General features: G+C 35.2%; 1 protein-coding gene across 6 annotated transcripts in view; it reads left to right on the top strand.

Annotated features, from left to right (window-relative positions):
• Nucleotides 1–27,911, top strand: part of USP9X (ubiquitin specific peptidase 9 X-linked) — a 178,800-nt gene that overhangs the window by 58,065 nt on the left and 92,824 nt on the right. For all 6 annotated transcript variants that reach the window (XM_020967081.2, XM_020967080.2, XM_078146581.1 and 3 more), the window contains 4 exons: nucleotides 2,177–2,383; nucleotides 4,333–4,469; nucleotides 7,947–8,080; nucleotides 15,031–15,118. In XM_020967081.2, coding sequence (XP_020822740.1) covers nucleotides 2,177–2,383; nucleotides 4,333–4,469; nucleotides 7,947–8,080; nucleotides 15,031–15,118 — 566 coding nt within the window. The remainder of the gene's footprint in view (nucleotides 1–2,176; nucleotides 2,384–4,332; nucleotides 4,470–7,946; nucleotides 8,081–15,030; nucleotides 15,119–27,911) is intronic.

The following is a 27,911-nucleotide window of genomic DNA, read 5'->3' as shown; positions in this document are numbered from 1 at the left end:
ACATTCAATTGGGTATGGAAATCGGTCTTACCCTACAGGAAAATAGGGGGAGAAGGGGACAAGAGAGCAGGGGGATGATAGAGAGGAGGGCAGATTGGGAAAGGGGTAATCAGAAGCAAATACTTCTGAGGAGGGACAGGGTCAAAAGAAAGAATAGAATAAATGGAAGGGCAGGATAGATTAAGGGAAATAGAGTTAGTTTTTTCAACACGTCTACTATGGAAGTGTTTTGCATAACTGCACATGTATAACCTATATTGAGTTGCTTGCCTTTTCAATGAGGGTGGGTGGGGAGGGAGGAAGGGAGAAAATTTGAAACCTAAAGTTTTGAAAACATATGTTTAAAAAAAATGTTTTCGCTGGATACTGGGAAATAAGAAATACAGGAAATGAGGTACAGAAGTCTATCCTGCCCTACAGGAAAATAGAAGGAGAAGGGGGGAAGAAATAGAAGAGAAGACAGACTAGGGAAAGGGATATTCAGAATGCATGCCATCTTGAGGTGGGGGAAGGGGTGAGATGGGGTGAAAATTTGGAACTCAAAATCTTGTGGAAGTAAATATTGAAAACTAAAAATAAATTTATATTAAAAAAAGAAGGAAGGTAGAAAATTGGGAAAGAATTTTTACAACCAGTCTCTCTGATAAGGGCCTCATTTCTAAAATACATAGAGAATTAAGACAAATTTATAAGAATACAAGCCATTCCCCAATTGGTAAATGGTCAAAGGATATGAACAGACAGTTCTCAGATGAAGAAATTAAAGCCATCTACAGTCATATGAAAAAATACTCTAGATCATTATTGATTAGAGAAATGCAAATCAAAACAACTCTCAGGTCCCACATCACACCTATCAGAATGGCCAACATGACAAAACAGGAAAATGATAAATGTTGGAGGAGCTGTGGGAAAATTGGAACACTAATGCATTGTTGGTGGAGTTGTGAAATGATCCAACCATTTTGGGGAACAATTTGGAACTGTGCCCAAAGGGCTATAAAAATGTGCCTACCCTTTGATCCCAGCAATAGCACTTCTAGGGCTATATCCCGAGGAAAGGGACCCACATGTACAAAAATATTCGTAGTAGCTCTTTTTGTGGTGGCAAAGAATTGGAAATTGAGAGGATGCCCATCAGTTGGGGAATGGCTGAGCAAGTTGTGGTATATGAATGTAATGGAATAGTATTGTGCTATAAGAAATGATGAACAGGTTGACTTCAGGAAAACCTGGAAAGACTCATATGGTCTGATGCTGAGTGAAGTGAGCAGAACCAGGAGAACATTGTACACAGTAACAGCCATGTTGTGCGATGACTGATAGTGATAACTTAACCCTTCTCAGCATTACAAGTATGTAAGACATCTCTAGAGGCCTCATGATGGAAAATGCTATCTATATCCAAAGAAAGAACTGTGGGAGTTGAATCGCTATCATTTTTTTTTCTCTTCTGTTGAGTTTTGTTTTCTCGTTCTGATGGTTCCTCCTATTGGTTTTAATTTTTACTTACAACCTCACTAATGTGAAAATGTTGAATAGGAATGTAAATGTATAGCCTATATCAGATTGTGCACCTTTTTGGGAATGGTGGTGGGGAGGAAGGGGGAGAAAAATTTTCAACTGAAAAGCATATGGAAGTGATTGTTGATAAATCAAAATAAACTAATAAAATTTTGAAAAAAAATTATTTGTACTTCTAACATTATAATATCCTTTGAATTGTGTCATAGTATTCCTGTTCTAATATAATATTTTCCCTTTTTTTATAAGGCACATATTTTTCCCTCTAACTTTATTTTCAGTTCTGATTCCTCTCCCTTCCCTTCTTCAAGATGTAATGTTTTTCAAAGGAATTTAATGTAATAGCTAGTATTTACATAGTGCTTTAAGGTTTATAAAGCACTTGCTATATAGTATCTCATTTAATCCTCATAATCACTCTGTGAATAGATACTTATCCCATTTTACAGATGAGGAAATGAGGCTGAGAAGGGTTAAAGTGACTTGCCCAGAATTACACAGCTAGTTTCCCAGGCAGGATTTGAGCTCAGATCTTCTAGCACTCTGTCCACTACATCATCTAGCTTCGTATTTGATGAGAATTGTCTATACAAATTGAGAAATTGACGTGGATTACTAACATGTTTTACAGCATACTGAATTTATTTTCTAGGCAAGTTGGACAAATGCAAGTAAAAAACAACGTGAAAAATTACTTGAGTTAATACGTCGTCTCGCAGAAGATGATAAAGATGGCGTGATGGCCCATAAGGTGTTGAACCTATTGTGGAACTTGGCCCATAGTGATGATGTACCTGTTGATATCATGGACCAGGCTCTCAGTGCTCACATTAAAATCTTAGATTATAGTTGTTCACAGGTAATCATTTGCTAGTTTGTTATTCTCTCACATCATATTTTATAATTATTTGGATGGCTTAGTTGTAAGTCCTTCTTAACATATCCCCTAGCATTGATATTTTAGAGTGATCTTTGGATTGGCCTGATTTCTCTCATCTCAGGTGCCTGTCTCTATGTTAGAGTAATTCCCGTTTTCTCTCCTTCTAGGTTTTAATTATTGAACATTATGAACCCAATTAAGGCAAATTGTAGTTTACCATTTTTGAAGTTTCTCATCTGGCAAAAAATTGTGAAAACACCCTGTTGTATAATTAAAAAACACTTTTACTTGGAAAGGCTCCATAAATAAAACAGTCTGTTCTTGGCTTGCCTGGCCATAATCAAATTTAAAGTTCTAAGATGTTAGTTGCAGTTAAATTAATTTAGTCTTATTATTATGTTAAATAAATAAATTGATTGTCCTGCATAATGAAATTCACTGCATATACTAATGGCCAAATCAGAGACCCATTGATTCTCTTCTGTTTTTCATATAAAAATGTTGCACTTGGAACATATGTCCCTGGATGAATAGATGACATTTCTTACAGGGTTAATGTGAAACAAAATCTCATATATTGGACCCTATTTGTCTGTTTCTTACTGAACGTGTTCTTGTTGGAAAACTTTGCCGAATCACTTGAATTTTCATCTGTGACAAAGTGGGAGTTAAAATTTTGATAAACTAAAGCTGGATATTCTACATTTCCTAGCTGTGATGCCAGCTAAGGAGTGATAATCCCACAGTAGCTTATCACTTTGGAAATATGAATTAGAATTTTAAAATCAAGTTTTAAACGAATAAATAATAACTTCTATGAAATATTGAAGGACTTTATCTACTATTTTAAACCTACTTGCGTCTGATTAATTTAGGATGCCATAAGAAACTGAAAGTTTTCTTTTCGGCAAGGTTCAGAGAACATAAAATGATTGAATTCTCTAAACATTTACTATGTAATTGGTATGTAAATATTTATATTCCTTTAACGTGAATGATAGTTTTAAAGGAAAGTATCTGAAACAAGGACATTTACTTATTTAGAATAACAAATGAGACACCATTGAAGTTTAACAGTGTATTGTGAACTGTTATGATTTCCTCATTTATACAAATGAAATGGCAGTAGTTCAGGTACCCCAAAATGTTGTTCAGTCTCATTTCATTTGTGTCCAACTCTTTGTGACCCTGTTTGGATTTGGGTTTTTTGGCAAAGATACTGGAATGCCATTTCCTTCTCTAGCTCATTTTACAGATGAGGAAACCGAGAGGTAAACAGGGTTAGGTGACTTGCACAGGGTCATGCAGCTAGTAAGTAACTTAGGTCAGATTTGAAGATGAGTCTTCTTGATTCCAGACCTGGCACTCTACCCACTGTGCCTCATAGCTGCCAGCCTAAAGTAGTTCGTTTGAAATAGATAAGATTTTTTTTGCAATGATTCCAAGAGTTCATTATGTTAGAGAAATTGCATTACTTACACTCTTTGCTTAAATATGAGCATTTGATAGCTTCCTTATATAAAATAACCTGTATAAAATAACCACTGAGGGGCAGCTAGGTGGTACAGTGGATAGAGCACCAGTCCTGAATCAGGAGGACCTGAGTTCAAATCCGGCCTCAGACCAAACACTTGGCACTTACTAGCTGTGTGACCCTGGGCAAGTCACTTAACCCCAATTGCCTGAAAAAAAAATAACCACTGAAATCCTATCCAAAAACATTAGGATCATTATACAGATGCTGTGACTCATGTGGCCAAACTTTCAATTCATTAAATGGTCATATAGGCTTACATTCTCCTTTGTCTCAGTAAGGTTGTAAAGTATAAATTCCAAAAAGAAGGTGCTTCTGCTTTAAACTATGGGAAAATTCTTTGGAAATAGAATTCTTTTATGCTACATTAAACTCTGAAATTTTGTTCTTTAAGGATCGAGACACACAAAAGATCCAATGGATAGATCGTTTTATAGAAGAACTTCGCACAAATGATAAGTGGGTGATTCCTGCACTGAAACAGATTAGGGAAATTTGTAGTTTGTTTGGGGAAGCACCACAGAATTTGAGGTATGGATCTTTTTTTTTCCGTCAAGTCAACAAATTTTGAAATACATGTTATATAGACACATTTCTTCATAAAGCTCGTGGGTTATAAGTTTGAAGACAAATCTTGAAATTTTTAACGCTCTGTGAAAAGGGGGAAATTGGCATTGAAAAGATTATTATGGGTTTATGGGACAGAATTACATCAGAAAGTTAAATATGAAGGAAAAGGAGAATTATGTTGAAAACAACCATAATTTCAGATAATTGGGATATACTTAAATAGTTAAAGGGGTATTAAATTTTGAGGATATAAACTCTAAAATATTGGGAAAATTAAATATCTAAAACTGCTTTACAATTAATTACTGATTTTTTTTTAAGTATTTTTCTCTTCAGTTGCAGCTTGGGAATCTAAGAATGAAATGTCTATATAAACTTATTATTTGAGAAATGAGCTTTAATAGGTTTTGAAATTGTTAAAAAAAATTAAAGGGATTAGTATAATGTTAAAATACCTCTCAGAATTATGAACTTAATCCTTCCTAATGACTTCTTTGTGTTTCCTGACCTTTAAAATACATTTTTCACTGTCATCATAAATAAATGTATGTGTTATATTCTCATGCAGAAGCACATGTGCACATATAAGCACATATACACAGTTAATTTGTCACTAAAAGAGAGCATTCATGGAAGTTTTTGTAATTAGAGCCTTTTGTTTCCCTTTCCTCTCATATTTTGTGATGACTTTTAGGGGAAAATAATTGTTTTGTGTAATTTTTACAATATATAAAGCTTTATTTTGTCCCTTAGTAAATTTTTATCATTCATTTAAAATCTTTATAGAGTTTAATGTTTTCCAGTTTGTGTAATTTCATAACATGTTTTTAACATTTTTAGTGATCTCATATTGACATTGATTTAAAACCCTAATTCAGAGAGAGTAATTATCACAATTAGAATCACTTTTTATCGATACTTGTCTATTTTCAGAACTGAAATGATTCGTGCCTCTTTTTTTTTTTTAAAGGCAGTTAGGGTTACCTTGCCCTGGGTCACACAGCTAGTAAGTGTCTGCCTCCTAGCTGTCCTATTTCGTGCCTCTTACAAGAATTATTAGCTCCCTCATTCCTTCCTCTCTCCTTTTTAGAAGCTTCTTGGCTTGTTTGAATACTAGAATTTTCAGGCATTTAAAAAAATTAGTGGCCTAATGCTTATGTAAGTCTTTATGTGAAGAAATAAAAATAATCTAGAACTTAGTATCTTTGCCACTTAAATGATTTTTATGGTGCTGACATATAAATTAATATGCACAAAATGGCAGCAGCTAGGTGTTGTAGAAAGGGCTTTGAACTAGGAATCAAAAGAACTGGATATAGTTCACATTTTGTGGGAAATGCAAAATGACAGTATTGACTCTAAATAAATAAACTAAATGGAAGGTGAGTTTTGAAACTAAGCTAGTTACCCGAAAACTGTATAGCTCTTCAGAGATTTTATGCAGAAATTCTTTCTTATCCCAAGGTTAAATATGGTAAAATATTTTAGTGAACTTTGGTTCTTCTTCCAAATAACATTCAATACAGAATAGCTCACATTTTTATTTAATTGTAACTTCTACGAATGAAGGTCGATCATAGAAATGATTGACAAACTACCATAATTTGTGTGATGACCCTGTGCTATTTAAGAACAACAAAAAAGTATAAATTTGGATATAGATTAACAATACTCCAGTGACATTGAACCTCAGAACAAAGGTTAAATTTTGGAAGAAAACGAAGTCATGTACACTGTTCATTGAACTTTTCCTTCAGATTTAAATTTAGACATTCATAGATCAAAGTGTCTTATAAGCTGTCCCCATTCCAAAACTCTTGACTGGGAGGGTCAATCTAAATTCAACCCTTGCGCTTTAGGGAACTAGGAGTAATTGTTCCAAAGATGTAATAAAAGTAGTAATTATGCATTATTCTCCTTTTCAGTGTGTATAACATTAGAGGTAGTGAAAAAAGAAGGAATAAGCTTCCAGTATCATTTGGTTATTAATGCAGGGAAAATATAGGTTGTTGTGAAGAAGGTGTCATTTTAGGGTAGGGAGAAGTAGAGAGTGAATTTTATTTATATAACACCAAAAAGAGACAATTGTTATTAAGCAGTTCATCAAATATTACCTCTTAAAGTTTTGACAGAGTCACAAGAAGATGCTTAGTTTAGTATTTATTATAATTACATTCCAAGTATAGCTATAATGCAGTGGGATTTTTAAAATAAAGTTATAGAAATGTAGTGTTAGAGCTGGAAACCCTTCAAATTCATCTTGTCTGTTTCCCACATTTCACGTTAGAAAGATGAAACAGAGAGAGATTTAGTGATGTGTCTCAGATCACATAGTTGGTTCAGCAGCAGTGTCCTGCTTCTTAGGTGTCCCAGTGGGATGCTATCCATTTATTTCAAAGGCATTTCCAATCTATTTTATGAAATGAACATATCATTGAAATAAGTGTATTACCTCCCAAGGTGAGCACTTAGAAGAATAACATCTTTGGTCCCTGATAAGCTTATCTTTTTTTCTTGGTGGAAATTTTTCACAACTCAAGAAGTCATTATAACAATTTAGTATGTGTAAACATTCTGGTTTTTTATATAGCAAATGAGTTTAGTTAGGAGTCAAAACCTTTAGGGACTGGTTTAAAACAAAATAATTTTCTACTAGCTTCAGACCTTGGTTTTTGACACCACTAAAATAGAGAACAAACAAAAGTGTCACCAATGGAAATATAATATGAGACAATGAAGAGATAAAGCAAGAGACACTAATGAAAACACTCAAACATACTTAAATAGAAAATTTCTACATTAAAAAACATGTGGGCTCATTTCAGACAACAACCTATTTTTCTTTTTTGTACCTAATCATTTTTCTTGCAAGCCATGTCAACAGTGCTTACTATAAGAAACAAAGACGTCAAATGTCAGGGGAAGAGATCATCACTGTCATTGATAAGCCAAAGAAAAAGGGGTTTTGATAACTTCTGCCCCTTATAGGTTGTAAAATTGACAACAAGCCAACGTCTTATAGAATATGCTTTTGCTGAAGAAAAATCACTATCCTCATATTTTTTCATTAAACTCCATAACTGCTTTGGTTTGAAGAGAAGTCACCAGAAACTATTAAGGCTTTTCCAGAGATCACAGAATGGAAAAATTAGGAAATACTGATGTAGACTTTTCTTATTCAAAATTGTGTGAGGGTGAGGAGGCAATTCTAATAAACTATGTTTGGATTGTTATGATTTTTAAAACAACAATACAAGCAACATTATGTCTTAATTGACTTGCTCAACATTAATATTGTGATTATAAACCTTTTTTATCTGTGATAATGCAAAATGTTACATTTTTTTCAAGCCAGCAGTTGAATAAGAATGTGTAAATTCATAATAAATTCAGTAGTTAAATGTCACCTTATACTATTACATGCTATTTGCATTTCAGTCAAACACAGCGAAGTCCACATGTGTTTTATCGTCATGATTTAATCAATCAACTTCAGCACAATCATGCCCTAGTTACTCTGGTAGCAGAAAATCTGTCTGCTTATATGGAAAGTATGAGACAGTATGCAAAAGGTAAGTTTGATTAAAGAGCTCCCTAAACCGGAATAAATTTAACAGTTCAAGATGAATCATCTCCCTTAAGATTTTTTATGAACAGCCCAAGTTTTATACTAGTTCCCATGAAATATTATAACGTTAAGAGGATGGCCTCTAATTTGTTCAGTAGTTCTTCAATGAAGCACATACCCAAAGACAAGATGGACAAAAATTTCATGTGTTAGAGGGGTTAAATGGGTTGTGATCTGTGGTGGTGGAGAGACTAAATACTTGAATGAGATCATGATCAAAGTGTTCTTTGAGAAGGTAGAGTATTTATTGTAGGACAGATAAGGAGATACAAGAGAACCGATCTGATTAATTTGAGTTTATGTAGCACTTTTCCTTCCAAAATCACAAGTTTCTACACAAGTCTAAACACCAGCCTGTCATTTCAGGACTGCTGAGTAACTGCCCTTCATCTGAATAATTTTTTTCTATATTTCCCCCATATACTCTCTATAGTTGATTTTCCTCACTTCCTGCCTGTAACTTGCTCGTTCTTAAACCACAGATCCCATTCCTTCCCCTGACTAGCCCATAATTTCAATCATTCCAAAAATTTATGATTTATTTCATCAGTATGTGTATCCTCACCAATGCAGAGTGCAACTCTTCACTGTTTCATGGACCATTTCATAAAACCTTTTGGTCTGAGCTATTCCTCAAAGAGTCTATAGCCAGAACTTTTCAAAATCCTTTCTAACTTGCTAGGACTTACTACATCTTATACTCCACTGTCCTAGCCTTTAGTAACTAGGGATCAGCATCATGTCATGAATTGAAACATCAAAAAATAAAAAAGACTTAAATATGGCCGTCAGTCCATTTTTTTTTTCCTAATAAAACTTGGCTCATAGTTCAGCTGTTGGAAATTTTCCATAATTCTACAAACTACTATACTGTTTTCTTTGTCTAGTTCTTTTGAAAGTCCCCCTAGCCTAGAGTGATTTGTTGTAGTGCTGTGTAGTCAGTGCTTAATAAATGTTACTGATTTGACTACCTAATCATATAAAGAGCTCCAAATGCACATAAATATTGGGTGTTGGAGAGTAAGGGGGAGATTTTTCAGAGGCATAGAAAAGGAGTAAGCAGGAGCCCATCTCTACCAACAATTCAGTTCAAGCAACATTTGGTGCTTAGTATCATCAAGATGCTTACTAAGTACCAAGCACTGGAGACAAAAAATAGCTGCCATTACTCTCTTGACTTGTCCATGATTATGTAGTTAGTATATATCAAAATTAGCATATATCAAAGTGTGTATATAGTTAGTATATATCAACCCAGGTCTTTCTTACAACGTAACTGCCCTTGTATCTGTTATGCCACATGGTCTTTCAGACAGACTGTACTGAGCATAATTTAACCATTTATTGATTCTTTCAAGCTGTTATTATGAACACTCATTTGGTTTCCTTATATATGTTTATTAAATATCTATTATGCGTAAGACAAGTAATAGAATGGGAAATTATAAAAGAAAAATAGCAGTCTATGCATAAAGAATCATAGAATCTAAGAGGAGACATGAGACTTGCAGACATAACTAGACTACAATGTTTGTACAGCATAGACTTATTTGTATTTTGTTGTAATACAGTGACACTCTCATAGCCTGCCGAGGTGAATAGAGAAGTTTTCCCTTATAATAGAATCATTTATGATTTAAAGTTGAAAGGGATCTCGGTGACCATCTACTTTCGGTGAGGATACTAAGACCCATTGTCTAGGGTCACACAAGTAGAAATTAAATGTAACTAGTTTCTGAACCCAGGTTATCTCCCTCCCCCCCAATAAAGTATTCTTTAATAGAATAAGAAAATTTCAGGGTTGTAAGGTTTCTCTGCAGCTATCTAGTCCAACCCATACACAAAAAAGAATCACCATTATATAAAACCTGGTGAATGTTGCCTAGTATCTGCTTGAAGACCTCCACCACCTCTAGGGGAAAGCTATTCTGCTTTTGGACAGCTGTGATTGTTAGGAAGTTTTTCTTGGCCTAAATCAGCCTCTTTTCAACTTTAACCCATCATTCCTGATTCTGCCATCTGGGGCCAAATGGAATGAATTTAATCCCTCTTATAGCTGACAGCCCTTCAGACAGCTTTCATGCCACCTCCTCCCTTTCTCCTTGCCTCCCAAGTTGTCTTAAAGTTAAAAATGACAAGTTTTTCACCTCATCCTCATTTTCTTGATCTCAGGGCCCTTCCCCTGCCTATACAGTCCAGCTTATCATTGTCACTTTTTTCCCCCATACTTAAAAAGCTTTAATGGAAAGAGTGCCTTCTCACAAATTAACAAATAAATAATAAGGAAACCAATTTAAATAATAACCATTCATTCCATTTGGCCCCAGATGCCATTTCAAACTGGGAAATACAAGTATGTCATTGTTTTCCTTTGCTTATCAACATTGAAAGGATATTGATTTTAATGATGAGATTCTCTCGGACTTTGTTGATAATTAATTAATCTAAGCCCCAGTAAATTTTCATTCAAAGAGTTTTATTCACTCTGTTTTTTTCCCCCTCTGATTCTCGCCACACAGAAACTAAAGGGGGAGTGGGCGGATACTTGTAATTCTGGCCACATATAGAATATCTTTGAATAAACAGAATATTTAAGTTTTATCATTATCATTCCTAAAGTCCTTTAAATGAGGTCGGACTATCATAAGGAAAGTTTCTACTATACTACACTGCTTCTCAAAATAGCTATACTTTTTAAGTCTTTTGTCTGTGTTTTATAGTTTCGCTGTTCCTTCCTTAGCTGTCAGCTGACATTTCCTTGAGCCTGCTTTTCCTCTCCCTTTTGATTTTTAGCTACTTTTGTGTATTATGTAGTTAGAAATCAGATAACGAGCATATTAGATTTCTGTGTTAAATAAGGGTTAATAGATTCTGAGTAAGTCTTTAGTGCCTAGGCTTTTTGAAATACATAGGGAGGCACTGTGGTGCCTGGCTTTGGAGTCAGAGGACCCAGGTTCATATCTTGCTGCTGCTACTTGCCTATGTCACATCGGGCAAACCTCTTAATCTCTTTGTATAGGTTTCCTTATGTATTAAATGAGATTTACTAAATGGTTGCTGAGGGTCTTATTTAGCTCTTAGATTTTTTGATCTAACGAATGTTAAGAATACTTGATTGTGTTCTGAGAAAGTGATGGTGCCAAGTATTTGTGTTCTGAATAAATAAGATATTATTTTAAGCTGTGGAGCTTCTTTTATGGTTATATGGTATATCCCCAAAGTCTTAGTGTCATTTTAAACTTTAATAAATTAAAATTGCACCAAGACTTTTGGGGCACCCTGTATGATTTATGTCTAATTTCTTTATGCTTGAAAGAATAATAAGCATAATACTCAGAAAGTAATCCCTATACACATGAAGTTTTCAAAGCATTTTTCTCACAATCATCCTGAGGTAAAAAAAAAATCTAAGGCTCATAAGGCTAAGTAATTTGCCCATCAAAATCATTGCAGCCAGCATTTGAACCCAACTTTTTTTCCATCCTACATGCCATGTTGACTTCTGAAGCCCAGGTCAAGTGAATGAATAAAATCTTACAGAGTACATTGGACAGTCAGAAACCTCCAAGTTATTGTAGTTAATGATATAGTACAGTTATGGGGATGATCCTTAATGGGATTATAAAGAAAGAATGCAGACTTTCAAAAGCTTTATTCTTCATACATAGTTCTGATTTTGCCAAGGCATATTAGATAGGAGTGACTGGAGCGGAAAACCGATGCAAAGAATTATGATGAATATGTTGAGGGAAGAGAGGTTCTTTTGCGTCAGACAACAGCAAAAATGATAATAAATTTAAAGGGAGATAATCTAGTTCTTTTGGATGGCATTTTTGTTAAATCTGATTATTTTTATGAGGCTCTATTAATTTTTAAAATGGTTGCTAATGATTTGTTTACACTGAAGAATTCAGGTATGTTTTTAAGATTATTCCTAAATGAACATTCTTAATATTTCCTGTTTTAAATTTTGATGTTGTTTTATCACACCTTGACTTATTCATGTTTTCATCATCTGCAGACTTCCAAGTTACTCTCCCAGTTTATTCAGTGACTTTAAAAAAAGTCCACACTTTTTTTGATGCTTGTTCTTTTTAAATGTCATTTCTACCCCCCTTTTCCATCTCTCCTTGGGGAAGTTTTGTATCCTCCTTTGTAAAAAAGAAAAACCATTAAGCAAAAACAACTGACACACTGACAGGGTCTGGCAAGGTATGCAGCATTCTGCCTTAATAGTTCTCTGGCTCTTTGCTAGACTCATTGACTTTGAAATATATTTCCTCTGAATTTAATTTTTAAAAAAAGACATTTAATAAATTTCGGTTATGTGCAAGACATTTTAATTAAGCTCTAGGGATAGATAGGTAGAAACTTACTCTCAAGGAATATATCTGTTGGGATTGGAAGTGTACTTGTACTCATATAATGTGCTCACATATACTCATGTAATTGTAATCTAAGGATAGAAATCGATAGAGACAAATATGAGGACAAAACATGTTCCAAGAAAATTAGAAATGGGAAAGAACTGTTTATACCTCGGTATAAAGTCTAAGCAATGGCTATATGGAGGAAATGGCACCTCAGCTGAGCCTTGGAGAAAGGAGAAGGATTGAAAAAAAGATGACATAAAGAGATTGTGCTTGCCAATTATTGGAACTAGATGAACTGAGAGAGGGAGGAACATATGAGTTGAGGAAATAGATAGTAGTACAATCTAATTGGAATGAAGTTGACAAATGGGAAATCTGGAAAGGTAGTTTGGAGCCAGGTTGTGGATTGTCTGGCTGGAGTGTTCATATTTTATCTTCTGTGCACTAGGGAGATATGAAGGCTTTCTAGCAGGAGAAAGAGCATGGCCAGATTTGTGTTTTAGGCATATTATTTTGACAACTCTGTAGGATAGGTTGTGGAGTGGAAGAGATACTGTAGGCAGAGAGACCAATATGGAAGCTATTAGAAGAATCACTGTAAGACAGAATAAATGTCTGAAATATGAATCATTCAACTAGTCAAATATTTCCTATGTGTCTACTATTTACTAGTCACTACTATTTACTAGGTAATAAATGGACATAATGGAATAGATATGAGAATTATTTTGGAAGCAGACTTTATATATGTTTGGGTATGGGGATGGTGATAAAGAAAATAGAAGACAAAAGATATTTCTGGAGTTTTGCACCTAGAGAGAATATAAGATATTTAAAGGCATGAGAAGTTTAGGGGAAAGATGATGAATTCTATTTTGGACTTGTTGAGTTTGTGGCAGTGCCTAGGTGAACATGTCCAGCGGGCATGTGGCTATGTAGGACAAGAATTTAGCAGAGAAATTAGGGCTAGATATGTGGGTTTACCAGTCATCTGCTAAAAATTACAGTTGCTTCTATTAGAATTGATAAGATCATAGAGGGAAAGATTATAAGGAATTAAGAGAAAGCAACCCACAACAAACAAACAGTTTGGAGATATAAATGACAAACCAACAAAAGAGACTGAGTAGGAATAGCCAGAAACATGAAGAGTACCAAAGGACAGTAATATTTTTAGAAAACAAATGTAGAGAGAAAGCATCCAAGAAGAAGGATGTGTGAAACATTTAGCAATGTCGAGGAGAATGCGGTTCTAGAAAAAGCCGTGACTTATAGAGGTTGTAATCATCGATAATCTTTGATAGAGCAATTTCTGGGAAGTAGTTCAGTTGGAAACCATATGGCAAGAGGTTAAAGGGTAAAAGTGAGGAAGTAGAAGTAGTAGATAGTGAAAAAATATATCAGAATAATGATTGATAAGACTAATGCCTGAGGGAAATAGACACAGACATGAACAGACATTCAGTCAATAAGAGAGTCGGTTGACTAACATTTTTTAAGTGCCAGCTGTCTGACAAGCATTAGGGATACAAAGGCAAAAGGCCATCCCTGCTTTTAAGGAGTTAATGGTCTAATAGAGGAGACTACATGCAAATGGCTTTGTGTAAAGAATATATTTGCAAAATAAATTGAAGATTATCAACTGAGGGAACATTAAAGGAGACCACAAAAGGTTTTCTTTAGAAGTTGGGACTTTGAGGGAAGCCAAGAAGCAGAAATAAGGAGAAAGAGTATTCCATACCTGTAGAGGGGTAGGTGTTGTAGTATGTGTAAAAATAATGACTTCTCTTTTAAATGTTTTACGTTGTTTTTGTTTGGGTTGGTTGGTTTGTTTTTTGGTTGCCAATTTAACATACAGTTAGAATGTCCAGTGGCAATTGGTGTCGTAGGACTGGAGCTCAGGACAAACTAGGACATAATATAAGTGTCTTATGATCATCTGTATTGAGATGATAATTCAACACATGAGAGTGTATAAAGTCACTAAATGAAAGAGTATAGAGAAAAAAGAGAATAACTAGGACAGTTAATTGAAGGATGCCAACAGTTCATGACCATGACATGAATGTCCAGCAAAGGAGATTCAGAAGAGTTCAAATACATAGGAAAAGAACCCAGAGCTTGCATGTCATTAAAGACCTACAGAGCAGGGAATTTCTAGGAGGAGGAGTATTTCTTTCCATTGTATCTTGTTGTTACTGTGACATAACTATTATGAAGCTGGATTACCACATTCTTGGTGTGACTGAATTTTTGAACTTCAGGTTTGTCCAAATTAAAACTTCATGTATTTCTTTGTGATGTACTGATGCTGCCTAGTGAGAAAAGGCAAGTTGCTATAGGAATGGAATCTAGGTCACCAATATGCTGTCTTTGTGCCATTAGGCATTAAACAATATTTTAATAGCATTAGGCATTAAATAATCTTTTAATAGTAGATACACTGAAACTTTTGAAATTTCAAGTCAGTATTGCTATATTTGAATATATGTGTATAATTCATGATTTTCTTAATTTGCAGAGCATGGAGAATATGATCCACAAACTGTAAGACCAGGAAGTAGATATAGTCACGTTCAAGAAGTCCAAGAACGACTTAATTTCCTAAGGTTGGTTTTTAAATTATTAGTTTTACTTTCTCTAAAAGATAGATAAGAAATAGGAAATTAATTACATTAATAGCATATAATGGGTCTTGATTAGGTTAGCATGTGTCCTTTTCCCACATAAGATTAATTGCCTCCCCAAAAATCTTTGTAGTTTTATGGTTAAATGTTTAAATTCTTCCTTTAAAGAATATCTAACGTTAAACCTTTGTAATTGCTCATTTTTTGTTTTCAATTACATGATAAAAGTGGGATTAATTTGAGAATATTAATATATAATTGATGGTGATGTTTCAGACTAAATATTCCTATGCATATCAGTTGCAGAAGTAGTAACTCTTGTAGTTACAGTTCATAGTTAAAAATTTCAGGAGTAACAGGCTGTTAAAGGTTCAGTTTCTTTCATGCTTCTGTTCCTGTAAATTAATTTCTGTGTGGGAAATTTCCTTCACAGACTATATCTTATGATTCTGTTCATTGACTTAACTAAGTGTTTTAGTTATTTGAATCTAATTCGTTGTAAATTGAGTGGATCTAAAAGATAAGATTTAAGATGTTGATATTTAATAAGTTGATTGACTTTTTAAAATTTACTCATTTAAATATGGGTGATAAAAATACAAGTGACCTAATTGAAGGGCAGTTTGGTGTTAAAAACAAAAAATAATCCCAGAGTGTCATGTCTAGAGATGTGGATTCTAGACTAGTTTTTGTCACTAAATAGCTGTGCAAACGTAGGCAACTCTCTTGAACTCCAAGTAATTTTCATCATCCCATGTAATGAGGCAGTTGGTTGACCAGATAATTTTTACAGACTTTTTCAGCTTTTTCACTCTTGTGGACTTCAGAAATTTCCTAAATGAAATGTTAGCTTTTTTTCAACATAAGAATGGAAAAAAAAATTCAGTTATTTGCAAATCAGAATTTTTGTAAGTCATTTCATTGCTGTAGTATAGCAGTATATCAAATTTGTGTGTTGTAGTCTGTGATATGTAGCTAAGTTGCTATAATGCATCTCTTTATATTAAAATGATATTATAGTGTCTTAACATCTTACAGATCAAAGATTCATTTTCCCTCCTCCTTTTGCCCAACTTAAGTGAAAAAGAAGTACTTCTGTATTTTTATGGTATGGCATATTTTAACTTCTGTATTTACTTAAGATTTAGGCTGTATTTATTTCCAAAGGGAATATCAAATAACACAAGAAGTATAGCATAACAGAATAAAAACATAACAAATTAGTTTAAAAGAAATAGCTCTTAGAGGATCATGGAATGAGTTAATTACTGCTGAATGAAATTTAGGAAATTTTTAAAGATGTCTCTTCTATACACTCTTCTGCTACTGCTCTAATTTAATCAGCCCATCCAAAAGCATTTATTAAGCATTTCTTATGTGTCAGACACTGTTAATGGCTGGACAAAAGGCAAAAATAGTTCCCAGTCTCAAGCAACTTATTCTAATGGAGAATACGTCTACATAAATAGGCACATACAAGATACATACATAATGGGTGGGAAGTAGCTTTAAAGGGAAAGACATTAACTAAAGGTACACCTGGGACGAGTGCCCTATAGATGGCAGCACTTAACTCAAGTCTTGAAGAAAGCCAGTGATTCTCAGAAGGAGAGGTGAGGCTTGATAGCATTCCAGGAATGAGGGACAGCTAATAACAAAGGAATAGGGGTGGGAAATCAAAAATTGTGTGTGAGGAAAGCAAGGAAGCCAGTATGGTTGAGTTATCATGTGAAAGAAAACTGGGAAGATAGAAAAAGACAAAGTTTTCATGAGCTTTTTAAATACCAAAAAACCTAATTTTTATCCTAGGGAACCATTGCCATTTGTTGAGTGGTTGGGTTGAGGTAAAATACTTGGACCTTCACTTTAAGAAAATAACTTTACCAGCTAGGTAGAGCATAGATTGGAGTGGGAAGAGACTTAAGGGAAGGAGTCCGATTAGAAAGCTATTGCAGGTGAGATGTGATTAGGACCTGAACTAGATGCTTCTTATATGGGTGTGGAAAAGAGGATATACTTCAGAGATGCCATAGAGAAATAAACTACAAGATTTGACAACTGATTTATTATGTGAAAGTGGGGAGCTGGGGATGACTGGATTTGTAACCTGGAAGACTCAAAGGATGATGGTAATAGAGAACTTCATAAGAGGGATGAGTTGGGAGGCACAGGGGAGAAAGATAATCATCTGCTTTAGATATGTTGAGTTTGAGATGTCTGTGGGACATCTAGTTAGAAACGTGTAATAGGCAGTAGGTGTTGAGGGATTCATCCTCAGTAGAGAAAGTAGGGCTGGACATAAAGCTCTATGAGTCATCTATATAGAGATGATAATTAGACCCCTAGAAGCTGATGAGATCACCAAGAAAGATTATAGAACGAGAAAAGTAAAAGAACCTAGGATAGAGCCTTGGAGAATCCCCACAGATCGGGCATGATGAGGGTGATGAACCAGCAAAAGAGACTAAGGAAGGAATGTTCATCTGGTTAGGAAGAAGAAGATAGCAGTGTCACAAAAAAATCAGGCAAGACTACCTAAAAGTTCTAGAATATTGCAATAATGTTTAAATTGATCTCTCTGCTTTCATTCTGTCATTCACGTAGCTGCTAAACTGATAGTCAAAATGCATATATCTGACCATGTCACTTAATGCTTCAAACACTCCACCGGTCACTATTGCCTCTAATGTAAAATACTGATTTCTGTTTCATATTTAAAGTCCTTCACAGTCTCACTCCTAACTACCTGTCTTAATTTACTGCATAATCTTCTACTTCGTGCTTTCAACCGAGTGAAATTGGCCTACGTATTTTTCTGGCCCATGACATCTCATTTCTTGCATCAGTACATTTAATAAATTGTCTCTGTTCCTGGAATGTTCTCCATTCTCAGCTCTACAACCTAAAGTCCTTAGCTTCCTTTAAAACTGAGATCAACTTTTGTCTGCCAAATGAATCATTTCTTAATCTATCCATCAGTTATATTAAGTCTAGCCCTTCCTTGATGTTACTGCAGAATCAAATACACAATCTTATTCTTGTCATTCAAAGCCCTTCATAACCCTCTCCTAACTTTCCAGTCTTCCTATATCTTCCCCCTTTCCATTTATTCATTAATACAATGACACTGGCCTCCTGACGAATTTTCTTTAACTATCTTTGAACCCTCTACCCTCTATCACCACACCCACCCCATTCTTGGAATGTTCTCCCTCCTCATCTCTGCCTACAGACTTGCCTGACTTTGTTGAAGTCCCAACTAAAATCTAACCTTCTACAGGAAGCCTTCCTCAACTTCTCTTAATTCCATTTTTTCCCCTCTGTTGATTATCTTTTTTTTATCCTATGTTTAGCTGATTTGTACATATTTGTTTATTGTTTCCCTAAGTAGATTGTGAGCTCCTCGAGGGCAGGGGATGGTCTTTTTATATCTTTTTACATGATTCAGAACCATTGGACCTAGGTTCAAGTTCTTTGTCTTCAGTAGCTTTGAGACTTTACACTAATCAGTCAACCTTTTCCAGCTTCACTTTACTCATCTGCCAAAAAAAAAAAAGACTAATACTACTTATACTACTTCATAACTATCTTTCAAATGGAATGGGCAGCTAGATGTCGAAGTGGATAGAGTGCCAGGCCTGGAGTCAGGAAGAGTCAACTTCCTTGAGTTCAAATGTGGCCTCAGATACTAACAAGTTATAAGTAAGTCACTTAACACTTTTTGCCTTAGTTTCCTCATCTGTAAAATGATCTAGAGAAAGAAATGAGAAACCATTTGCCAAGAAAACCCCAAGTGGGGTCACAAAGAGTTGAACACCACTGAAAACTACTAAGCAACAACATCGTCAAATGAAATAATTTATATAAAAACTTTAAAAATTACATGAAAATGTCAGCCATTATTATTCTGAGCCCTGGGTTTTTTTACACATTTGCATCAATTTCCCCAGATGCCTTCATTCCATTTCAATTCAGTGAGCTTTTATTAATCATAATTACTTATACTGTACTAGGTTCTGGAGATATAAAAATAAAAATCAGAAAGTCCCTACTCTTGAGGACCTTAACATTCTTCTAGAGGGAAATAACATATACATAAAAATGTTAATACAAGGTAAGTGATAAGGCAAGAAAAAGATAATTCAGAGAGCTATAGGAAAATTTGAGAACAGATTAAGCTATGGCATGTAAAAGAAATTAGGGAATGTGTCACAGAGGAAGGAAATGGTACCTGGGATGGGCCTTGAAGTAAAGTAAGAGTTCAGAGAATGAGGAAGCAAGGGAGTGCATTCTAGATATGGAGAGTATCCTATAGGAATACATTGTACAATTTAAGATTAAGGCTAAAGAGCCAGATGGGGATCAGATTAAGGAAGGTCTTACATGTTATGTTAGACTAGAGTTTTTAACGTGTTGTAGGGGCACCAAGGGATCCACCAGCGGTTTTTGACCAGAGCAATAATATGATCAGATCCCATCAGAAATTTACTTTGGCAGTTCAGTAGACTGTTGACTAGATGAACAAGTAGTTGGAGACTTACATAGGATAGTGTCCTTGGGACTGGAAAGAAGGAGATAAATGTGAGAGAGGTCAAGATAAAATTGATGAGAATTGATAACTTCCTGTGAGAGGTGAGAGGAGACTCAAATATGTAGATGACTGTATGTGGTGGTATTCTTAACCAACACAGGGAAAAGTTTAGAGAAAAAGAAATTTTAGACGGAAAGATGATGAATTCTAACGAGAGTCTTTGATGATAAAATCTTAACTAGATATTTACTGCTTTGATTCAGCATTCTCAGGAGAATTTGCCCATTAGAGAATATTCTTGCCAAACCAGATTTCCTATGGTTGAAGTCTCTTAAAATTAGGAAAGTAGAATTTAGATGGCTCTTAGTTTGCTTCTAAATTTCTGTGTTCACATAAGTAGAAGGAAAATGTGTGTGTAACATATGTCTATATATATATATATATATATGTATTTTTTTTTCACTAGCATCCCTGATGAAGATAACTAGTTTGTCTTGTTAGGGAACTAGGTCAGGATAAAAAGGATTAAATTCTTCTGTGTGTACCAAGTAGTGTAGAAGCTGACATTCCAGTCAATGAGTGAATTGTTGTGGCTGGCATCTTTTGCCCTTTCCACTGAAATTACGTTTTTTGAAAACTTGATTAAAAGTGGCTTGAAAATTTTGTATATAGGGCAGCCTGTTACCTGATGGCCAGTTTTCTTTTAATCAGATTATGCTGAAGCCTCTCAAAAAGGTTAAAAGACAAAGGTTTTTTGTTTGCTTTTTTAGCTTATCATATCCCAGGACAAAATTTTTCGTCATTGGGAAATTAGTTTAAAAAAAATACTCCTAGAATTTTGTTTGTTTTTGTCGTTGTACTTTGAAATTGAGGCTTTTGATTCCAGAAATACTCCATTTCTCACTTGGGCAGATCTAATTCATATGAGCTGATATAGTCTAACATGGCTGGTCCATGTGGTAATTGGGGCAGGGATCTCCAGCTTTATAGTAAAACCAGCACTAGTGACCTATATGCCCACTTGAGTACAAAATTTGTATGAGAATCATCTGTACACAAATTGATATTCTCATTGAGGTTATTTGGAGGAAAAAAGCAAGCTTTCATTATTGATATTCTGTAGTGGCATCATTTAGTTCATAGGATCAAAAATTTAAAACTGGAAGAATTAGTGGGACAGTGGGTAGAACACCGGCCCTACAGTCAGGAGAACCTGAGTTCAAATCCAGCCTCGGACACATAACACTTACTAGCTATGTGACTCTGGGCAAGTCACTTGACCCCAGTTGCCTCGCAAATAAATAAGTAAATAAATAAATGAAATAATACTGGAAGAATTTTCGAGATCATTAAGGACAGCCTTTTCATTTCACAGTTGAAGAAAAGGAGGCCTAGAAAAGTTGTACCTTGCCCAGAATTACACAACCAATAAATGTCTGAGGCAGGTCTTGAACCCAGGTCTTCCCAACTCCCAAGTCCAGTTTTTTGTTCTCTTGTGCATTTGATCTAGTGGGACAAAACATTGCCTTAAAGTCTTTCTTCAGGCAAAGATATATACCACCCATACACCAAAACCTTTTAAAATTACTTGAAAGATCTAACAGAAATTTTTTCAGTCTGCTGATATCATGCAAGTCATAAAACAGGGAGATGTATACTTAACAGAAGAACCAGGTTTAAGAGGGATTCTCTGAATGGGGACATCTCCAAATGTTCCTGATACCATGGTGATATGGTCATGTTATAAAGCCCCAGATCTTTGCAGAGCCTCCTGGAATAGATACATAATTATTCAACATTTTTCCATTCAACTTCACCATCCACTTAGAAAGATCTCCTACTACATCCTGGGCTATCTCCAGTTGTCTTGATCTATATCTGGCCAGTTGACCCAGATGTCTCTGGAGGAGAAAGTGAGGCTGATGCATAGGTTCCCAAAGTGGGTGACGCCACCACCACCTTCCCCCCCACACACACACACAGAGGGGGAAGTGGTACTGGAACAATGTGTGAGTGTTAGTAGCCTTGGATATACTTAGGGGTTGTTGAATAAAAGTAAGGAGGGGGCGGGGGTGGAAGCATAGAGAAAGAAGAGAAGATAAAAAATTTTGAAAAACCTTTCATGCATGTTTCATCTTTCGTGTAACAGAGTTAAAGTCATAGTAATGGCATTATTTTCGAAATAAACACACAAAATGCAAATTATAGCTGATTAGTGGTCAAGTCCACCAACAGGTCCTAACAAGTAGGTGTTGGCAGGCAAGCCTGTCATGCACTTGTCAGGAAGGTCCAGCATGCATCGGCAGGAATATGTACTTGTCATGTTTTGTTTACAGTGTGATACATAACACAGTACTGCATCATCAAAATTTCAATGCAGGAAGAAACACCTGGATGGGAGCTGATAGCAGTTCCTATGAAACCCTTGTAGATATTGATAATCACCCTGACAACATCCAAAATTATTGGAAAAATGCAGAGATCAATAATTCTACACCTATGTTAGGTTGGGATTCCACTGACTGATTTATGGGCATTTCCACTACACTGAAGAGGAAAAAAAAGAATTATTTTCAAATGTAAATAGATAGTATCTCATAGCTTGTGTGGAAAAGCAAGTTCGAAGAAATGGCATGTGGCTGAAAAGAGGCAATGTGTCTAAAGTGGCCATCTTTTTAAAGCAAAGATCTGTAGAGGAGATACAACCTGTCAAGTCTAGCTGTCCCTGTGGATTCTTTCCCAGTTGTATTGAAGCTATTTTTGCTTGTCCAAGATTGTACCTATAAAACAATTTTGACTAACCTTTGAAAAAAATTTCCCTCCCTGTCCAGACGTAAAAAAAAATTATATTTTCTTGAAACGACACAAATTAAAAAAAAAAAGTTATGGGATTAAAAAAAGTAGATTCCCCGGATAGTGCTGGGTAATTTTTTTTTTTAAAGGGGGCTGTAGGCCAAATAAGTTTGGGAACCTCTGGGCTGGTGACTTTGCACAGCCCTCCCTCACTCAACTCCAATTAACTTGCAAGTCATGTCATCATCTTTGTGATGTCATGGTTCTCTTCAAGAATGAAGGACAAACCACACATAATATCTCTGACAAATAGTACCAAAGGAGAGTGAGTTCAGTCCAGAATAAATAGGAGGTGGCAAGTAAACTGGATTGCTTTAGGAAACTGAAAAGCTTTTTTAATGACCCAAAACTTACCTCAAAGATAAAAGTCCATCTTTTTAATACCAGTATTATACTAGTGGCTATGAGGCTGTGAGATATGTAACACAACACTCTCTTAATAATTACAAATAAGTATCACATAGAAGTCAGTAGAAAGGTACATATGTGGTGGATGTGAGCAGGATACAATATGTAACAAATGAACTTTGAAGAAGAGTACAAAATACATCAGTGAAAAAGATTGTATGATAGAAAATGAAGATAGAGTGATCTTGGGCAAAATGAGTGTTCCAGTAATATCCTTATGATATCAAGAGAAAATGGTGGCCTTCAGCACATTGGATCAACCCCTTGTAATGAATTTATGAGGACTCTCTTTTGGAGCACTAAAAGTGTTTTTTGGAAACTGAGGGAAGAAAGCACCCTAACCTTTCTTGTTGCTAGGACAGGTAGGTTGGTGCAGTGGACCTCAAGTCAGAAAGACCTGATTTCAAGTCAGGCCTCAGACACTTAACAATTGTGTGACACTGGGCAAGCCACTAAGATCTATTTGTCACAATTTACTCATGTGTAAAATGAGGATAATCACCCATGACGGTTAGATAAAACATTAATTGTAAAGCACTTACTATAGTGCATGACCCATAGTAAGTGCTTTATAAATATTAGCTCCTGTTATTATTGTTTGTGGTGCATTAACCCTATGGAACTGGACCCCTAGATCGGTACTTCCAAATTCTTATTTGAAGGAAAAAAATATGATGAAATAAAGTAAGTAAGAACACGAAAGAGTTAATAAGAAAATGAAAAACAATACAAATTGATTACAAAATTTAATCAAGTTTCTTTTTTTTTTTCCTTTCCAAAATAAAAAAACAATTAACAAGTATCTTTGAGCAGCTAAAGATAAAAGGCTGGATTTCTTCAGCTTTATTTTAGAAATTCTGACTTAAGCCCCTGGAATAGAGTCTACTAAGAGCCCTTTAGCTTGAGACTTAGATATAAGCCTTAAGCGTGAGAAATCTTTCAGGAGACAGACTTCTGATTATGAAAGTAGTTTCGTTTGATCTTGGAGGAAACCTCAAATATTCTCCTACCACCCATTTAATGGTTAATTTAATTCAGTTTACAATTCAAGCAATAGATAAAAGGAAGGAGCCTCTTTAGCTGGGCCTCCTTGCCTCCTGTTAATAAGCTAATTTTATTATTACTTCTCCTAAAAAATAATTATTTTTAATGTAATCTGTTTTGATATACCAAAAACTGAACAGCTAAAACTGACAATTGTGCATTAGTGCTGTGGATATTTTTCATGCTTATCTGCCTTTCACAGTTTTAATTTTTTTCATTTATGCACTTTCAATTTTATTTATGTTTTATCTTTACATTATAAACATTTATAGATTACTTTTGCTTCACGAGAGATCTCTTGTAACAAAGTAAAAAAGTTAAGTTAAATTCATCATATAATGGTCACTTTGAAAGTTCATGCAGTATTTCACTTCTGTGGCACTGCCTTCTGTTTTAAAAAAAATTAACAAAAATTAGTATTTTCTCTCCCTTCCCCACACCTTCTTGTTAAAAAAAAATGAACAAAAAGAAAATTTCTTTTTAACAGTTATACTCAGGCAAAGCAAATCCCCCAACAATTGCACACACAAATATATATGTTTCATTCTGTACCTTAAATCTCTCACCTCTTTGTAATGGAGAGCATATTTTCTCATAATAGATCATCCAGAATATGAATGGTCATTGAATTGAACATAGGTATCACAGCTTTCACAGGTATTTCTGTTTACACTGTTATATAAATTGTTTGGGTTCTACTCATTTTCATTAATTTATAAGTCAAGATTATTAGTTTTCATAATATTGACGTTAGAGTATAAATTATTTTGTTTCTGCTCACTTCGTTCCAAATCAGTTCAAGTCTTTCCATGTCTTTTTAAAATCCTCTATTTCATTTTATAAGTAAGACTCAAATCACATTTTTATACCACAGGTTATCCAACCATTCATCAGTTCAACATCCTCTTTGTTTGCAGTTTTTTAATGCCACAAAAAGAGCTGCTTTAAGTATTTTTGTATTCTTCTTTGATTTCTTAGATATAGGCCTACCAGTAGTATATCTGGGTCATATTATGGATATTTTTTATTAAATCTTCCTTTCCCTATAACTAATTTTCCATAAGGCATGGATAGTTGTTAGAAAATATATACTTGGTGCAATGAAGGCTAATTTTAATGGCTGTGGTAACATTTGGTATATAATAACTATTTGTGTTTAGAGGACAACCTGCAACAATTTTGGCTATCCAGAATTCTTATTGGTAGAGATTTGCCTATAAACAGGAACACGTGAATATAGTCACAATTTAGGAATGCTATCAGGAAGGGACTTCAACAAGGGTACAAAACACTTAGATTCAGACAACTTAACTCATTTTACCTTTCTGGGAGTGGGCTTATTCATGTGTAAAAATAAGGGTACTTGGGAAGGGTGGAAAAATTTTCCATCTCAAGATAACTTAGATCAGTGGGAAAGGTTTATTGTGCTGGGGTAAGAATGGAGAGCATTGTAGCACAGGCCTTACCCCAGGAAACCAGGAGCAGACCTTGGGGGCAACTGAATTAGTGGCAGAGGCAACTGCTTCCTGAGCTCTCAGCCCACGGATAGTAAAGCGGTTGGACAACTAGTCAGAAGAAGATTATTTAGGTCCTTTTGCTGATACTGGTTGCAAGACTCATACACTTACTTGGCTCCGGGTCACAGTTCTGGGTGGCAAGCAGTCCAAGGGTGAGGAAGAACACTTCCTGGAGCCAGTGGCTCTGGTCACAGTTCTAAGGCAGAATAGAGTGCTTGTGGTCAAAGACCACAGACTGCTGGATAGGCCAGAAGAGTAGTAAACACACCTATTCTTAGATCATACCACCTTGGAAGAACTAAAAGCTTACAGACCCCCAGAACTAGCTCTGAAAACAGTAACACAAAAATTCTGAAGCTTGAGGCAGTACCCATTCCACCCTGGTAGCAGAGCCTAACTCTAATATAAAGCTGAAAGTCAAGAAATAGTCTGGGAAAATGAGCAAACAACGAACTAAGAAACTGACTATAGAAAGTTACTGTAGTGACAGGGATCAAAACACAGACTCCGAAGACAACAAAGTCAAAACTGCTATATCTAAAGCCTCAGAGAAAAGTGTAAATTGGTCTCAAACTAAAAAAAGATTCCTGGAAGAGCTCGAAAAGGTTTTTAATAATCAGAGAGCCAGAGGAAAAATTGGGAAAAGAAATGAGAGTGATGCAAAAAAATTATGAAAAGAGAATTAACAGCTTGGTAAAAGAGGCATTTTAAAAATTGAAGAAAAGCATTCCTTAAAAAACAGAATAGGACAAATGCTAAAAGAGGCATAAAAATCCAGTGAGGAGAAGAACTCTTTAAAAAGTAGGATTGGCCAAGTGGAAGAAGATGTACAAAAGTTTACTTAAGAGAACTCCTTAAAAAGTAGAATTATCCAAATGGAAAAGGAACTACAAATGCCCACAAGAAAATGATTCTTTAATAATTAGAATTGGACAAGTGGAAGCTAATGACTCCATGAGACATTAGGAAACTAAATAAAATTAAAAGAATGAAAAAATAGAAGAAAATGAAAAATATCTTATGGGAAAAATAACTGACCTGGAAACATCAGGGAGAAATAATTTAAGAATTAGTGGACTACCTGAAATCCACGTTCAAAAAAGAGCCTATACATTATATTTCAAGAAATTATCAAGGAAAACTGCTTTGATAGCTTACATCCACAGGGTAAACCAGAAATTAAAAGAATCTACCAATTACCTCCTAAAAGAGATCTCAAAATTAAAACTCCCAGGGGCCAAATTCTAGAGCTCACATGTTAAGGAGAAAATATTGCAAGCAGCCAGAAAGGGACAGTTCAGATATTAGGGAGCCACAGTCAGGGTAACCCAAGATTTAGCAGCTTCTGCATTGAAGGAGCAGGCTTGGAATATGTATTCCAGAGGGGAAAGAAGGTAGGATTACAACCAAAAATCATATTACTGTGCAAAACTGAGCATATTCTTCAGGGAAGAAAATAGGTTTTTGATGAAACACAGGACTTTCAAGCATTCTTGATGAAAAGACCAGAGCTAAATAGAAATTTTGACTTTCAAATACAAGACTCAAGAGAAGCATAAAAAGGTAAATAGGAAAGAGAAATCATAAGGGATTTAATAAGGTATAACTATTTACATTTCTACATGTGAAGAAGATACCTGTGTGTGATTTGATTGTGTTAGGATGATATCTTTAAAAAGTAAAACTAAGGTGTGAGAAAGAAGGATGCACTGGGAGGAGGGGGAAGGAAGCAATAAAATGGGGTAAATTATCTCACCTAAAAGTGGTATGAGCATTTTTACAGTGGAGGGGAAGGAGGGTGGAATGCTTGAACCTTACTCTCATCATTTGGTTTTGTAGAAAGCTGTCTTACCCTACAGAGAAGTAGGAGTGGAAGGGGACACTAGAAGAAGGGAGGGTGGATTGGGGAAGATGATGGTCAGAAGCAAAACACTTTTGAAGCAGAGCATGCGCAAGAGAGAGAGAAACGGGGGTGTGGAAGGGATAGACTGGAGGAAAATACCTAGCAGTCATAACTTTGAAAAAGTTTTTACAGCAAATTTTCCTGATAAAGGCCTCATTTCTCAAATATATAGAGGGCATAGGTGTGAGGTATGAGAGATGATCTCTTTAAAAAAAAATAAAGCTCTGGGAGAAGGGGAAGAGGAAGATAGAATGAGGCAAATTATCTCATATAAAAGAGGACAAAAGAGTTGTTACAGTGGAGGGGAAAATAGGGAGTGTGCAGGAGCCCTTGAACCTTACTCATTGGAATTGGCTCAAAGAGGGAGTAACTTATACACTTAGTTGGGTGTAGAAATCTGTCTTATCCTACATGAAAGTAAATGGGAAGGGGATTGGGGGGGGTGGTATAAGTAAGGGCAGATTGGGGAAGGCAGTTATCACAAGAAAAACTTTTGAGGACGGATGGGTTAAAAGGAGA

This window comes from Phascolarctos cinereus, unplaced genomic scaffold, assembly GCF_003287225.1.
Source record: "Phascolarctos cinereus isolate Bilbo 61053 unplaced genomic scaffold, phaCin_HiC Scaffold_726;HRSCAF=1367, whole genome shotgun sequence".
NCBI classification, from domain to species: domain Eukaryota; kingdom Metazoa; phylum Chordata; class Mammalia; order Diprotodontia; family Phascolarctidae; genus Phascolarctos; species Phascolarctos cinereus.
This window is presented reverse-complemented; position numbering and strand designations above follow the sequence as displayed.